Genomic DNA, 15,590 nt, shown 5'->3' on the forward strand with positions numbered 1-15,590 from the left:
CTACGAATGTGGACTTGGAAACAGATGCACAGATTCTTTCTGAGTTTTCTTTCAGGGCTCCTTCAGTTCTCTATCTCTCTTGGGAAAATCAGTTTTTGACTCTGTAATTCAATGTGAAATTCCTCTGTGGTTTGTTTTGGTGCCTTCATAAATGTAAGGGGGTATGAAAATGTCAGACTAGCCATTGCAAAGTAGTCTCCGTGGTACTTATCAAGACCCAGTGAATCGTTTTGGTCAGTTTGATTTTTCTGTGGTCTTATAGATCTATTCATTACTTAATTTCCCAACGTTTGACACTTCATAAGGCAAGCAGAATTTGACATGGTTTAAACATTGATTCATCTAAAGTGTCTAAAGACTGTTCTTAGTTATAATGACAAAGCCTATATTTTCTCGACTGAAAATGATTGATGTGCTTTTGCTTTATTTGCAAAATGATATCAGAGTGTCTATACATGGCAGAAAGCTCTGTAAGTTGATAAGGTTTCTTTTTATTAATAATTATTTTCAAAATCATTAAAGTAATGAATACTTAAGACTTTAAGGGTATGGATACCATTTATTAAAAAAGTGACAAACTAACCTCATGGTTTGCTCCCTTAGTTTTACCTAACAAAATATTGAAGTGATGTTCCTTATCAGAACTTATGCATCTACTTTATCCCCTGAAAGAGTCATGAAGTATTATGTAGTATGGTTATTTCATAATCTAATAATGATCCTATGGATGGAGAGGATGGTGTTTCTATAGAAAATATTGCTTTGAATGGTCGCATACACACATTTTTGTGCACATTATCTGTGGGATACTTCCTTGAAAGTTGAGTTGCTGGGTCAGATGACAAATGTATTTTTAATACTGACTGATACTGCCAAATCATCTTCCAAAAGAGTTAGACCAATTTAAATCCTCACTAGCAATGAGTAAGAATTCCTGCTTCCCTTGAGCCCCTCTAATGCAGCATCCTAAAACATTTTTGAATCTTTGCCAACCTGATAATTGAAAAATGGTATCTTGTGGTTTTGTCTGCATTTGAAAAATGGTATGTCATTGTGGTTTGATTTGCATTTCCTTGACTATTCCTTTTGCATTGAATCATATATCTTTTGCTTATTTTTCCAAAGGATTTTTTTTCTTATTTGTAAGAACTATTTATTCATTAAGAAAACTAATGTTTTCTTACTTTTGTCGCAGAGTATTTACCCAGTTCATCGTTCAATTTTTGAATCCACTTATGGTATTTTTATAATGCTAAAAATATTTAATTTTACAAGTTGAAATTTATTAATTGCCTATGGTGTCTAGTTTAGTACCTTGCTTTGAAAACATTCTCATCATTGGAATTATTTTTTTTTAACTTTTGATGTTTAATTCTTTGATCCATCTTGAAATGTTTTGGACATAAGGATTGAGGTAGGTATTCAATTTGATATTTTAAAAACCTTAAACCACTTATAATACTTATCACCTCCCACTCATGACTTATTGTATATCAAAATCTTCAGTACTTCACTCTATTTTTTTACCTTATTCTGTTCCATTTTTCTGACAGAATTGAATTCTCTTGGTTGTTGTAGCTCTGTGATTTATTTAAATATAACTGAATGTCTTTCTAATTTTTTTGTTAGTTTTAATATTTGGCAGGTATTCTTTCATGCTTATTTTGTCATAAAATCTTTAGAATTAACATGGGCAGTCATTAAAAATTAAAATCTTATTGCTGTCATTGTGTTAAATTTATAAGATAAATTTAGGAGAAATTAATACTTTTTAAAATACCAAGGCATCTAACCACTTCCCAATAGAAATATAACCTTCAGTTTGTCAAATTATTCACTGATGGTCCTCAAAAATCATTTTGAAGTTTTCTTTACATGGATCTTGTACATTTACTAAGTTTATTCCTGTGTATTTTATGGTTCTAGTTAATGTCACAATGGAAATCTCTCCTTTTAATACATATCTTATGTAATGTTTATCAATAGAAAGCATTGATTTTGGCATTGTTTTAGATTATCATTTTTAATAATAATATGCTTTTCTTGGATGTTCAAGACTCAATCTTCTACAATTAAATGATAAATTTGACTCTTCTAACTTCTATACCTCTCATTTCTCTTGTATAACTGCACTGACACATTTCCCCAGAAAAGAGAATCATAGTGATGTATCTCTGACACCTTCAGCCGTTCAGAAACTTTAAAACTTTACATAGGAAAATCTGTACATCTCTTCTCTCAGAGCTTCCAGGTTTCATGTCTTGCTTTGGAAGGTCTTTCCCATTCCCCAAATGCTAAAGACATATCCTGTATTTTCTTCTAATATTTTATAGTTTTCACTTTTATATTTAGTTCTTTTAATCCATCTGGAATTTATTTCTATATATTGCGTGAGATAAAAATCTAACTTTATTTTTTCCAGATGGTTCACAAAATTCCCCAACATCATTTATAAAATTGGTCAGTCTTTCCTCACTAGTTTGAAATGCCACTTTAGTCACATTCTAAATAGATCTGTTTTTTTAAAATCAAAGCCTAAAAACAAAATGAAACAAATGACAGTAGAGAACAAAGACATGCAGACAAAAAACAGACATCAAGATAACGTTGTACACAAACTCTTTAATGTATATAATAAAATACAAAGGCCATTCATATCAAATAGTATAAATATAATTAATTCAGAAAAAAATTCTTACAAAATATTCTAGAAAGAATGACTTGGAGGATGGACACACATAAAATATAAGGCTGCAGCAGTTGATTATTCGAGCATTATTTAAAGTTCCTCTCATCATATGGAATGTTATTTAAGCTCATGCCATAAATGTCCTCCAGCTGCCTTGCCTTACCCCCAAATCAGATATTTGAGAGAGTGGATCAAAATGGTCACTAAGTAAAAAGAAATTAGTAAAAAACAAAATGAAAACAAAAAACATAATAGTCTCTTCCTATAATTCAAGATTTTTTTAAAAATGTACATCTTTAAGGCTCTGTAACATGTTTTAGCATTTCACTTGCCCAGTGCCAAAGTAGAGCAAAAGTGGATGGACGGATGGATGGATGGATGGATGGATGGATGGATAGACACTGGGCCTTCTGCAATTCCGTCTTTTAACAGGAGAATGCATTAAGAATCATTGAAATTCAGTGTCAAAGGGAATAGAAGTAGGTGTTAGACTCTGAAACTTGGGAGGAAACCTAAACCATGTGCCCCTACAATGCATGCCTTTCCAGGGCTTTAGAAGCTTTCTATTAAATCACGGAATCACAATTAATATTTCAATTGTGAATTCCAATGCTTCTTGGCTGTGTCTTTCTGATCTTATAAGACCCGAAGTGCTGCCACATGTTAATGGAAGCACTGCAAGTCCAACTGGTAACTTTGTGTAAGAGTCTTCATTTTGGAAGATTACATACAATGTTAGTGGCCCATACACATTTTTATTTTCTTATGTTATCAGTTCAGTCTTAAATAAAAGTTCACAGAATAATAAAAGATAAAGAGAGTTTATGTATCTTGCAACGTGAAGTCATGTCCTTTGGGACTCCTCTAGTAAGGGTAAAAAGAAAACCCAAGCGGTTGTTGTATGTTTCCATGCAGCATCATTAAAACGTGTACACTGTGTTTCCTCACCAGTAGAAGGATATATTTTTAGGAAGGACATTTGATGGAACTTTCATCAAGCAGTTAGGTAACAACTACCAACAATAACAACAGCACTGCCAACGAGCCACTGTCTCTCGTGGCTGGGGATTGGCATGTTGTGTGCCTGTAAGGGACGGTAGGGAGGTATGTCTGGCAGCACATGGTACAGATGATCTGAACAGTTATCTGATCACACATACCACAGAAGCAAGTCCCAGGATGTCAGCATGTGCCTGTAACTTCTGCTCTCGCCACTTTATAGAAAATGCTGGGCTTTTTTCAAACACTACAATGCTTAGCAATCTATAATAAAAACAGACAATTAACTGAGTACAAATTTAACACTTCTCATCATCAGGGGTCCAAGGAATATAACTTGGATTTAGGTTTTGTTTTTAAATAAGCTAAATGACTATAGATTTTTTTTTTTGCGTGTGTGTTATAAAAATAGTTTGAGAGAGTAGAGATACCGGCAGTAAGTTAATAAATGCTGCCCTGTGCAGATTTTCCTGGAAAACGTTGTAGTGTGTGTGTCTATTTCTGCCACTATTCATTGGCTGAGATGGTCCCCCGTGCTCTTTGCCTTTCCGGCATGCTAAATAAAGCCAGACTCTGGACTTCCCATTTCCCAGGCCTTTGGAGGAGTGCTAATTACAAAATACTTTACTTAAACACTAGGAACTCATTCACGAAGCCAAGCCAAGTCTCAGATTTGAAAGCATTTAAAAATATCCTTGCAACAGCCGTACTACTTTATAGTTTATCTATTTATAGATGCTCAGTGTTTGTTTTGCTGGAAGAAAAAAATTAAAACATGAAAAGTATGCCATGAGCAAATCTGCAATAATAAGCAGCACATACATGTTGTGGAGGAAAACATTCAACATAAAATAGTCAACAGAAAAACAGATTCTGCTGAGGCGTTTTTATAAATAGTAGCACTTATTATTTTGCTTCCAATTGCTAAGCATCTTAAATAACATGCCCTTAAAAGTTGTCAAGTTCTTTACTTTATATAAATATAATTTCCTGATCTTAGCGTTCGTAAAATTATTATGAAAATTATAAATGTATTCCACTTGTCTCATGTGCAATTTTACAATCATCATATGGTTAAAATTAGAAACACGAGGAAGAAAAGGAAGAAATAGAAACATGCCATCAGGCACTGAAAAAGCCATGGAGTGGAAAAAAATTAATTTCTCTGTATGAAAATAGAATTTGCCTAAAAAACTTTTTATCAGATAGTTTGAACAGATATCATGTCACACAGATTTATAGATAAAATTGTCCGGATTGCATGTCGAAGGGTCACGCTCAATTCCAGGTCATCCTCAGTCTTAATCTTTCACGTCCCTTTGGATCCGTCAGCATAAGAACAAGCTGGAATTAGGCTTTGAATCCTAAAAGAACAGTTCTGGAACTGCTTGCCTCAAATGCAATCACTACTATAGAGTCAGGGAGATTTTCACATTGTACCTTTAAAAGCAAAAATCATTTTAAAATGGTCCGAATGACCTCCATCTGGAAAGTACAGAGGTGTGGAAGGGGAAAGTCTGGCTATTTCCACGCCGGGGAAGTGAAGTCAGTGCAGGGAAGGAAAGCCAACGGCCTGCTCTCCACCCCACCGTGGTGGACTCTGTGCCCTGTCACCGCTCAAGGGCTGTCGGGCAGATGCCAGCCTCCGACCCTGACACCTTCCTGGACACGGAAGGCCAGGCCGGCTCGGGTAGTGGCAGTTCAGAGGAGTCCCACCAAGTGGGGGCGGACTCCAGCAACTACGGCAACCCCGAAAGGGCCCGAAACACCTTTACCTCCTGCTTCAGGGCATCGAGTCGCACCCTCCGACTTGGCGACACAGAAGATGGTAGAGTTAAGAGAAATACTGCCGAACGCCGCAAATCGCGTTTCAGAGTGGAAATTGTGACTTTGCTAGCATTACCAGGATTTCCTGCCTCACAACCGAAATGGCTTGCTGTGAAGTTTGCAGCGCCGGAGCCAAGAGCAATAACATTTCTGTAGGAGCATATGCGCCAGGACAGACGACCGCATCAGCCCAGAAAAATGATTTTCCCGGGAAGGCCTGTGCGGCCACGTGGAGGCCTCGCAGTGCTATGGACGCCGGGCAGAGATTTTCACTGCTTCCAGCTCACAGCGAGGTAATTTTAAAAGCGCTTTTCCCTTCATTTGTTCTGCATTCACTGAATGTACATTTTTTGAGGTCAGGGACATTGCAGAAAAGATCAGATGAGATAGTCTGACAATGGAGCCAAGGTTCAAAGCTTCTCTATTTTCAGGTAACAGCCGTGACAGTTTGTCTGCACTAAATCTTTTGAGGGCATGTCACTGTGACCCTGTCCATAGCTTTTCAAACGGTTCAAGACAAACAAATCACTTAGTCGTTGAACAACTGTAACATCTGATACTATCGCACAGGAGTTGTGGCGATGGCCACTAATCAAAGTTTTTTCCATTCAGTTGAAGGAAGAAAATTCCTCAGCTTTGGTTTAAGATCACTTTTTATGCTGTGTTCTTTTGAAAACTATGATATGCTAGAGTTAAAAAAAAAAAAAAAAAAGGAGGGGGGAGAGGAGGTTCTGTCTGTAGGAAGCAAAGAGTCGAATGTTCTAGCTCCCTGCTGCTGTCAGTGAGGAGCTACGGCGTGAGGGGAGAGTCCTCGCGGGTGACGGGCAAGGCCTGCAAAGGGACATCCATGCTCCCCTTAGAGTCACTCTCCGTGTCTCCAGGTGAGAGCCCACTCACGACCGGTTGACACGGGCAGTGGTGCTTTGCCTTCAGGCTTCCCGGCGGGCTCCGCAAGGCAGCCCGGACATCCATCCCCAGCACCACCAGTCGGTAGAGCTGTAACACCACCACCAGGAAATTCTTCGCCGCAAAGAACACCAGCATCTGGTTTATCACTCTGAAGTAGGTCATCAACACGAGACGCACGACAAGGAAAGGGCCGTCTTGTATGAAGATGCTGATTCCAATGTTCCACAGGTCGGCACTGTATTGGCAAAAGAAGAGGCTGAGGAACCCCTTCATTGCCACGGACAAGGGGCAGACGACATGCTGCACTGAGAACACAGACAGACCAGTTAGCGAACCTCTGAGATGTGAAAGACAGAATGAAAAGGGGAAAGGTCATCAACAGTGGGTGCTGTGGTACTGCTTAACCACGGGGGGGGGATTCTATAATTTAATTCGGGGGGGCAGGAGACAGGTGAAACCACCCTTCACATTTAACACCACCCTTAGCCACCCCTTAACCACTTCACATCCTTGGCCATTGTATATTTAAAATCAAGATTCTGTTATAAGTTCAGTAAAAGACACCAAAAAAAAAAAAAAAAAAAAAAAAACCAGCCCTGGGGTTTCCTTCCATGTCACAAATTTTAAGTCACCTTCTAGTCCCCACCCTGGGGAAAGCATGATCAACTCAGCTAGGGAGAATAAAGAAACAGAGAAACCACTGTGTCTGCCTTGGGGTCTGCGGGGTACAGAGACAGCACAGCACTCAAGGCCTTGACTCAGGTAGCCTGGCTGCCTCATTTTTTCTAGCAAGATGCTAGCAAGTTATTTCACCTCCTTGGGCTCCAGTGTTTTTCTTTGAGAGCTGAGGTAACAGTGATGTCTGTGAGGAGAGGGGCCCCTATTCACTGTATCTTTTTGTTTCCATTAGAGTCATAAACCCTGGCTCCTCTCTGATTTCTCACTTCTCTCTTTCCCTTGGGATACTGAATGACTTATGTGACTGCTGAGTTTGGGAGATGGAACAGTATAAATATATGGCCCAGATCCTTCTGTATCCTCCCTTTGGGACCTACCTGTTTCCTGGTTGACTCACTCAGCCATACGTGCGAATTATGTTGTGGAAATTCAAGTGTTTACAATTCAAATTCAAACTTAATTCACGTTAAATATTTTTCTAATGGTAGGGGGACAAAAGCCCAAATAACTGCCATTGTTACTTTATTTTGTCTAACGCCTTATGGTTTTATTTCACAGTTTATAAGAAACACTGGATATAATTACCGATTTTCCAGTTGAACAAAAGGAGGCCCAATCAACAAACTTTTTGTTTTAATTTCTAAAGTGCTAATTTAATTCAAGGTCAAGGGCATAAAATAATCTTTTATAATAATGAAGCCTTCCATTTGGAATTTTCAAACAAAGGATGCCTTCGTCTACTGGAGCCTGCAAATATTATGAAGCTGCTTTGATATGGGCGAACATAATGTACTGTTTGTTGGAAAATACAATAGCGATTTAGTCAGAAGTAACATTTGGTCTTTGTTTTTCAAACAGCTGCATAACATTATCACCCCTGAAAGTTTACAAAATTTCTTTCCCAAATAAAAATTTTCTTAGCAAGGCTATAAACCACAAGATATGGGAGGGTGAAGATCAGCAGAGTGAATGACAAGAGTAAAACCAACATACGATCAATAGTGGCTTTTCTTTCTCTCTCTCTCTCTTTAAGATTTATTTATTTATATGAGAAAGAGAGATCAGCGGGTAGAGGAGGGAGTTGGTGAGAAATCTCAAGCATACTCCTTGCTAAACACAGAGCCCGACATGGGGCTCGATCCCACAACGCTAAGATCATGATTTGATCCGAAACCAAGAGTCAGCCACTTAACCAACTGAGCCACCCAGGCACCTCAGTAGTGGCCTCTCCTAAGAAGTTAGGGTCAGGAAATAGTTCCAAGGGGACCGCCTGAGAGTGTTCTTCAATATCTAAAGTGATGGTAACCAATATTCTGTTAGGAGACACTACCTGATCAATCGGTATAGATCGAGCACATTACGACAAGATCTGTATGTGTGTGTGTGTGGGGGGGGGGTGTGTGTGTTATTGGCATACATTTGTTTGTAATTATTAACTAGTAATTAGATTTGGGGTATTTCTAAAAAGCCACAGCTACTCTTTCCATCTATTCTGGTGACAGTTTTGTTTCAGAAAGTATCTGCTAAATTCTAAAATTGCCTCTGAAAGCTCTGGACCTATTAAAGCAAACCAAAAAAAAAAAAAAAAAAAAGATGCAGAAAAGATTAAATATCCCTATTATAGATTAATTCTAATTCTGATGCCATCGGGTGGGGTGCCATAGAAAGAAGTCAGGTGTAAGGAATATGTAATTATTAGATCCTAGAATTTCTTCAGAGTAAAATGGAATCCTGGAGAATTCTCAAATAAGAATTCTAGGGATCTTTCCTAGAAGTTCAAGGATGACTCCAGATCCATGCTGTCCAATTTAAACTTCTGTTAGGTAAAAACATTCTGCCTAATGCACTGCCTCTTACAGCAGCCATTTGTGGCAGTTAAACACTTGAATTGTGGTTAGTGTGACTGAGGAACTGAAGTTTTCATTTTCTTTAATTTTAATTAATTTAAATTTAAATAGCCACATGTGACTAGTGATTTCTGTATTGGACAGTGCAGCTCTAGATCATCACTAGTATGATATGCTTGGACAACAGTTTCTTCTTACAAAGTCTTCAGAGTTTATGTATTTATTAAAATAAGATCAATGGAATTGGAAGGGCCACTACCTTGAGGAAAATTGTAATTTTCCATGTGGCTTCAAAACTGTTCTTATTCCCTGAGATGTTCTAATACACAGATCTGACAAAAGACTGAAAATAAGCCCTGAAAATATCAGGAGGTCACATTTGTATCCCAGCACTGTGCTAATTTTGCACACTCTATCTCATTTGGTCATCACAAGAACTTAACTCTAGCCACTATGATAATTAGTTCCATTTCATTGGTGAAAAATTGAGGCACAAAGGTCTTAACTAGTTTGCAGGAGATTTTACAACTCATACATGATTTGAAGTGAATGTAAAGCTGTGCTCCAGTACATTCAACTATCTCAGACTCACCATGTCCCAGAATGAATCCACTAGTGGCTTTCCTAAGTTTCAGTCGACTTTTCTTCTAAACTGAACTGGAACTAACATTGGAATATCAAAATGATAAAAATGATAATCCTCTCAAATGCTTCCTTAGCTTGATTATACTTTATAATCAAGAGTTATAATTTTCTGTTTTTTTGAACAAACATCAAGACATTTACCTGCTAGGTCAAGTGGAAATTGCAGCATGCTCCAGGTCCATATAACAAGTATGGCATAGACAAGGGCAGGACTATTCCTAGAATGCAGATAGAATTTTAAATTAGTAATAAAAATATAATTTTTAAAGAAATATTTTCTCTTTTTTCTCATATTTGAGTACACCATAATAAATCTCTTAAGATTATATACGTTGGTGATAGAAGAAACCCATGAAAAAATCCATTCATGATTATAATGGAATAATAAAGAAGTAAAAAAATAAAAATCCAAGACTTAAAATCCAACTTCCACATGTGCCAACATCTGTAAATTATGGCAAAGCCTCTTTATCCCATTTTGTTGTCTTTAGTTTTACAAAATCATGGAAACATTATTGGAGATAAATGCTAGGAAAAATTCAGAGGGTTGATTTCAAGAATTTTCAAGGAGAAAAAGTGAAAACTTTTTTTCTAAGATCAGGAAACCCTAACTTAAAAACTATGTCACAAAAGGACTAGATGATGCTCAACAATGAAAAGTTTAGCATGTAAAAGAAAATTATCTTCAGTTGGGAAAAAGAGTGGGGAGCTAAATCCAACAATCAAAAATTTACACCACTTACTAGGATATAAGTCAAGAAATATAACAGCTTCATTCACTATTGTATCCCCAGTGCCTAGAACAAATAATAGACACTCAACAAATATTTGTGGAAGGAATTACTGGATGTATGAAAGAAGGGCCTGTACTTGGCAAATATACGAATATGCAAATGTCATCTACCTAGGAGAATGGTCTTGAAGACTGAAGTCAGATAAAATAGATGTTATAAAAATTGAAAGGGTATTAAAGAAATATCATAGTTAATATTTTAAAGCAAAAACACAAAGGAAGGGGATCCCTGGGTGGCGCAGCTGTTTAGCGCCTGCCTTTGGCCGAGGGCGCGATCCTGGAGACCCCGGGATCGAATCCCACGTCGGGCTCCCGGTGCATGGAGCCTGCTTCTCCCTCTGCCTGTGTCTCTGCCTCTCTCTCTCTCTCTGTGTGTGTGACTATCATAAATAAATAAAAAATAAATAAATAAAAACACAAAGGAAGTTATCAATTTGAGATTAATGGCATAATAGCAGATTTTACTGGCAACTTCTCCATCAAGAGGGATTTTCAGATTGAAGTGGGATAGAAAGGAATCAGGGAAGAGTAGTTGAAACCAAAATAAATGAGATGGTTTTAAGAGATATCTTTAAATGCTTCACGTATGAGGCCCTGAAAAATTATATCTCAAAAACTATGAGGGAAATTGTAAGCAATGTTTCTAAGCCATCATTATCTTGGTAGTTAATGGTAGAGACAAGTGTAGTGACAAAAAATGTCTTAATTTTCAAAATGAAGCAGAATTGTAACTTAAAGTACAAAAGGCACATTTACTATTCATCCCTAGTTAAGTTATATAAGTGATTATTTAGAATATTTCTGATAGCTCTTGTAGAAGACAATAATTACTAGGAATTAGCACAGTTTACTTGGAACAATTACACTCAGCATACTGAGATTTTCTTCTCTCTCTCTCTTCAATAGAGTTAGGACTATCAAGCAAGTAATGATATATAAATTAATATTAGATATTTGGGTTTAAATAAGGCTTGTGAAAAATCCTCCCACAGTGTTCTTATTAGCAAGATTAAGAAATGTTCTGGGTGTAAGCACAGTTAGGTGGATTCCTAACTGTGTAAATGACTCCCCAAAGGGAGCTCTCTAAGGGTTGCTGCAGGTTCTGCCTTTGATTCTATTCTACTTCACATTTCACCAATGACTTGGTTGCCAAATTGTTGGAAGCCTTCTCATATGTACAGATGGCATGGAGGTTGGATGGGAAACCATTACCCCAGAAGACATAATCAAGATCCCAAAAGATCTTGACAAGATGTAACCAGATGGCCTACAATAGAAGAGAAGAGGTAGCATTTCACAGAAGCTGCCATAAAAAAGGCTCAGGGATTTTCCTTTATCACTATCTAATCAGTATGACATGGATTTATGACTTTCCAAAATCAAAGGCAATCATAGGTCACTTCATAAGAAGTATAAAGTCTAGAATTTAAAGTGGAATATCTAGGGAATGCATTCTATTACTTTTCCAACTTTGCAATGTCAATGTCTATATATAATAGATCATCAATGAGTGCCTGAATTTGTAAATAATTTTACCTACAGTTTCTGAGCTCATACTCTTTCGGGAAGTTTTCTAAGGGTTAACTATGATCGCAATCCTCATACCAATTTTACAAAATAGCTACACTTATCCCTATTTGACCAGTGAAGAAACTGAAGCAGAGTTGTAGAACTCTCATCCGAAGTAATGTGGTTATAAATGTTGGAAGCAGAAATCAAAACTAGATAGCTTGTTTCAGCATTCAACTTTTTAACCACTGTACTATACTATTTCCATAAAGGAAATGGAAAGTTTTAGCCCTGCTGTATTTAACAATGTTCAGAATATATCTGACATATTATGTATTGTGCTTCATGTTAAAGGAGGAAAATTTATAAAGGTTTTGGTCCAAAGAGAGGCCAGGATGGTGAGAGATCTCAGAGCCATGGTAAATGTGGGATAGCTCAAGAAACTAAGAGAAGAGTCCCTAAAAACTTTTTTCCACATATTTAAAAGACCATCACGTGGAAAAGGCATTAAACTTATTTCTTGTGACTTCAGAGGGCCAATTCAGATTCAAAGGATTTTAGTGGTGCCTATAAAAATGCATATTTTATCACAATAGAGAAAAGTACTCTCTAATAATATCAACTCAAAAATGGAATAAGTTGCCCCAGGGTTAGTATAGTCTCTATTAGTGAAAATTTTCAAAGAAAGTCTGGACAAAAACTTGTTGAGAAAATTCTGGAGAGGATTTTGCAACAGATGTAAAATAGATTATTCAATAGATGGCTACTTCTGAAGTTTCTTCTAATCCCAAACTTCAATATTTCAACCAAAAACTCATGCGCAATTTGTCTGCCAGGCTGCAGAAAGCATGAGGTCTGGTGTTAGGTTGCTGGAGTTCAAATAGCAGCTCCAACATTCACTAGAGAGACAGGATTTGGGCCTCCAATCCCAGATTGATATTTACTGACTACATGAACATGAACAAGTAATTTCACATCTATATGCTTTAGTTTACCTATCTTCAATATGAGGATACCAATAATAATAGTTACTGGATTTTATATGATAATTGTATTAGTATATTGTAAAAATAAGTTAAACATATAAAGCTCTTAGAACAGCACTTGAAACAGACTAATTATGCAAGTTAGGCATTATTTTTTTATTACCATGTAACCTTGAGATTTTCCCAACTTCTCTTGCCTGCCACAGTTCAGCTTATAAAATGGTGATAATGATAGTCTACCTCATTATATATTGTAAAAATAACAATTTATTACAACTAAAACACTTAGAACAGTACTTGAAGCACAGCAAGAGATAAATAAACATTATCTAGTAGTAGTAGCAAGCTGCAGCAGCACCAGGAATGATAGCAGTAGTATTTTTATTATGTGCACATATTTCTTAAACTCTGTGTTTTAATTCTATAATTATACAAAATAAGGATAAATAATAAACCCTAGTGCTAAGAAAGCCAAATTTTAACATTACAATAATGAACATCTATTTTCTGCATATGCAAATATTTGAGCACAAACAAAATATAGGAAAATGTGAGTATTGAGAAATATATTAGTAAATTTATCAAAAAAAACTGGAATAAATGGCCAGAAAGTTTTTGAAGCAAACAAATTTGTACTCAGTCAGATAGTAAAAGTTATTCAGGAAGTATAAAAAGAAAGCAAATAAATCATTGAGCTTAAAGGGCAATCACTCAAAATGTGAAGGAATTCTGGAGTGAATTTATCCAACATTATCTCCATTGTGTAACTTTCTTCCCTAATTCTCTCACTACATTTTCTCATGTGTAGTGTCTTCATAAATGTCAACTGGGAAGCATATAAGCAGACAATGAATTCTATTCATAAAGAGACAAAAGATCTTGACAAATATAATTATACAGGTGAGTATCACTTCTCTACTTGGAAAATTAGGAGAATAAAAGACTGTAATTTGGTGTAACAGTGTACCAAATTTATTGGGTGAAAGGTAAAAATAAAGTCATAGCTAATTCGCTTAACTATTTCTTTTTGGACATGTAAATGTTCCTGTAGATAAGAGATAATCAGTGGATAGAATTCACCTACCTTTTATTTTATTTTATTTTTTTAAAGATTTATTTATTTATTTTTTTAAAGATTTATTTATTTATTTTAGAGAGAGAGTGTGAGAGTGCGGGAGGGGGGGGGAAGGAGAGGAAGAGAGAAACTCAAGCAGACTCCATGCTGACTGTAGCACCCTAATGTGGGGCTCAATCTCACAACCCCGAGATCATGACCTGAGCCCAAACCACAAGTTGGAAGCATAACTGATTGCACCACTCAGACTCCCCTAATTCACCTACTTTTTAGAAAAGCATTCAACGAACCTCTTCAGAGAAGGAAAAAAAATTAAAGAAGAGAAAAAGAAAATGAGAAAATTAAATATTAATGAAATATTAACCTAGCCTAGAAGAAAAGCAATAAAAGCTAAATGAAAAGAAAGCACAGTATAAACATAGGAAAATTCCTTTGGTGGTCAAATACAATGAAATAATAGTAATGTTATGAGAACATAGTAATGTTATGAGAACAGATTTTTTTCTCTTTAATAAATGATCTGTGCTCCAAAAAAAAAAAAAAAAAACCTGCATATTAAAAATTATCTCTAAATGTGTAAATAGCCAGTTAACTCTACTGGCAACAATACTGAAATTCAGAATTATTAAAAATGTTGCAGGATGGCTATAGTAGAATGAAAACATACATACTTGACAAATTGTCAAAAATAACCACTTCATATCTCTGAAAATCAACCAAAGGCAAATAACAAATTGAGTAACATTTATTTATGAGAAACTGGTAGAACTTCAGTTAAGAAGAGTAGGAGTTTGAGACATTCTTGTCCATGGAATATTTTCACACCCCTCCAGCTTGAATATGTCAAAGAAAAATTCATCAGACAGAGTTAAATAGGCAAGGAATACTTTATTCAAGACTATTGCAAAAGAAAAGAAATGCTGAGTTCACCCCTACTGAAGCAAAAGGCAAGAGAGTTTTTAAGCAATGGAGCAAGTTATTTCAAAAGTTCGAGAGGACATTAGAGGAAAGATTGGTCAACACAATTAGACCATTTGCTATATTTAAAAAAAAATGATTAGACCATTTGTGTTTGCTAATGACACTGATGTGAGTTAGGCTTCTAACATCTCAAAGAGATGGAGAGATGGTGCTATCTTTCTTGATGATCGCATTTCAAAGGGAGGATTCTTACATCCATTAGAAAGATTCCTGAGTAGTAAAACAAGAAAGCTGGGAGAAGACTTAATCTCAAAGGGGGAGAGAAACAATTTGTAGTTGCAAGTTTTCTAAAGTAAATGCCATAAGGAAAGAGAGGTGAAAGGCCTATACTCAGCAATAGACCTCTTAATGTTTAGTTAAACTGAAGGGAATGTTAAGGCTGTCTTGGCCAGTCAGAGTAGAAGTTTTACCAGGATTGGTTTGACAGTGAAAACCAGAGGCCCCTCATGGCCACAGCGTGCTGACTTGACTTAGAGTGGATTGTAAAATCTTATGCGTAGATGTATGGTCAGTAAGAGTAATCAACTTGGTTGGAAATGAATGGGAGAGCTCAAGCCTTGTTACCCTGAGGTCACAATCCCAGTTGTGGTGAATGGTAGACTAACTTGAATTTTAATGGAGAGATTTAGAAAATAAGAGAGACTTAGAAGGG

General features: G+C 36.4%; 1 protein-coding gene across 1 annotated transcript in view; it reads right to left on the reverse strand.

The window, feature by feature from the left end:
- Positions 1-2,596: 2,596 nt before the first annotated feature.
- The window catches only part of TMEM26 (transmembrane protein 26), a 48,048-nt gene continuing 35,054 nt past the window's right edge, over positions 2,597-15,590 (reverse strand). The window contains exons 5-6 of the mRNA XM_038534028.1: positions 9,736-9,812; positions 2,597-6,729 (exon numbers count right to left, since the gene is read on the reverse strand). Of these exons, the coding sequence (XP_038389956.1) occupies positions 6,305-6,729; positions 9,736-9,812 (502 nt within the window). The 3' untranslated portion in view covers positions 2,597-6,304. The remainder of the gene's footprint in view (positions 6,730-9,735; positions 9,813-15,590) is intronic.

This window comes from Canis lupus, chromosome 4 (assembly GCF_011100685.1).
Source record: "Canis lupus familiaris isolate Mischka breed German Shepherd chromosome 4, alternate assembly UU_Cfam_GSD_1.0, whole genome shotgun sequence".
Classification (NCBI taxonomy): domain Eukaryota; kingdom Metazoa; phylum Chordata; class Mammalia; order Carnivora; family Canidae; genus Canis; species Canis lupus.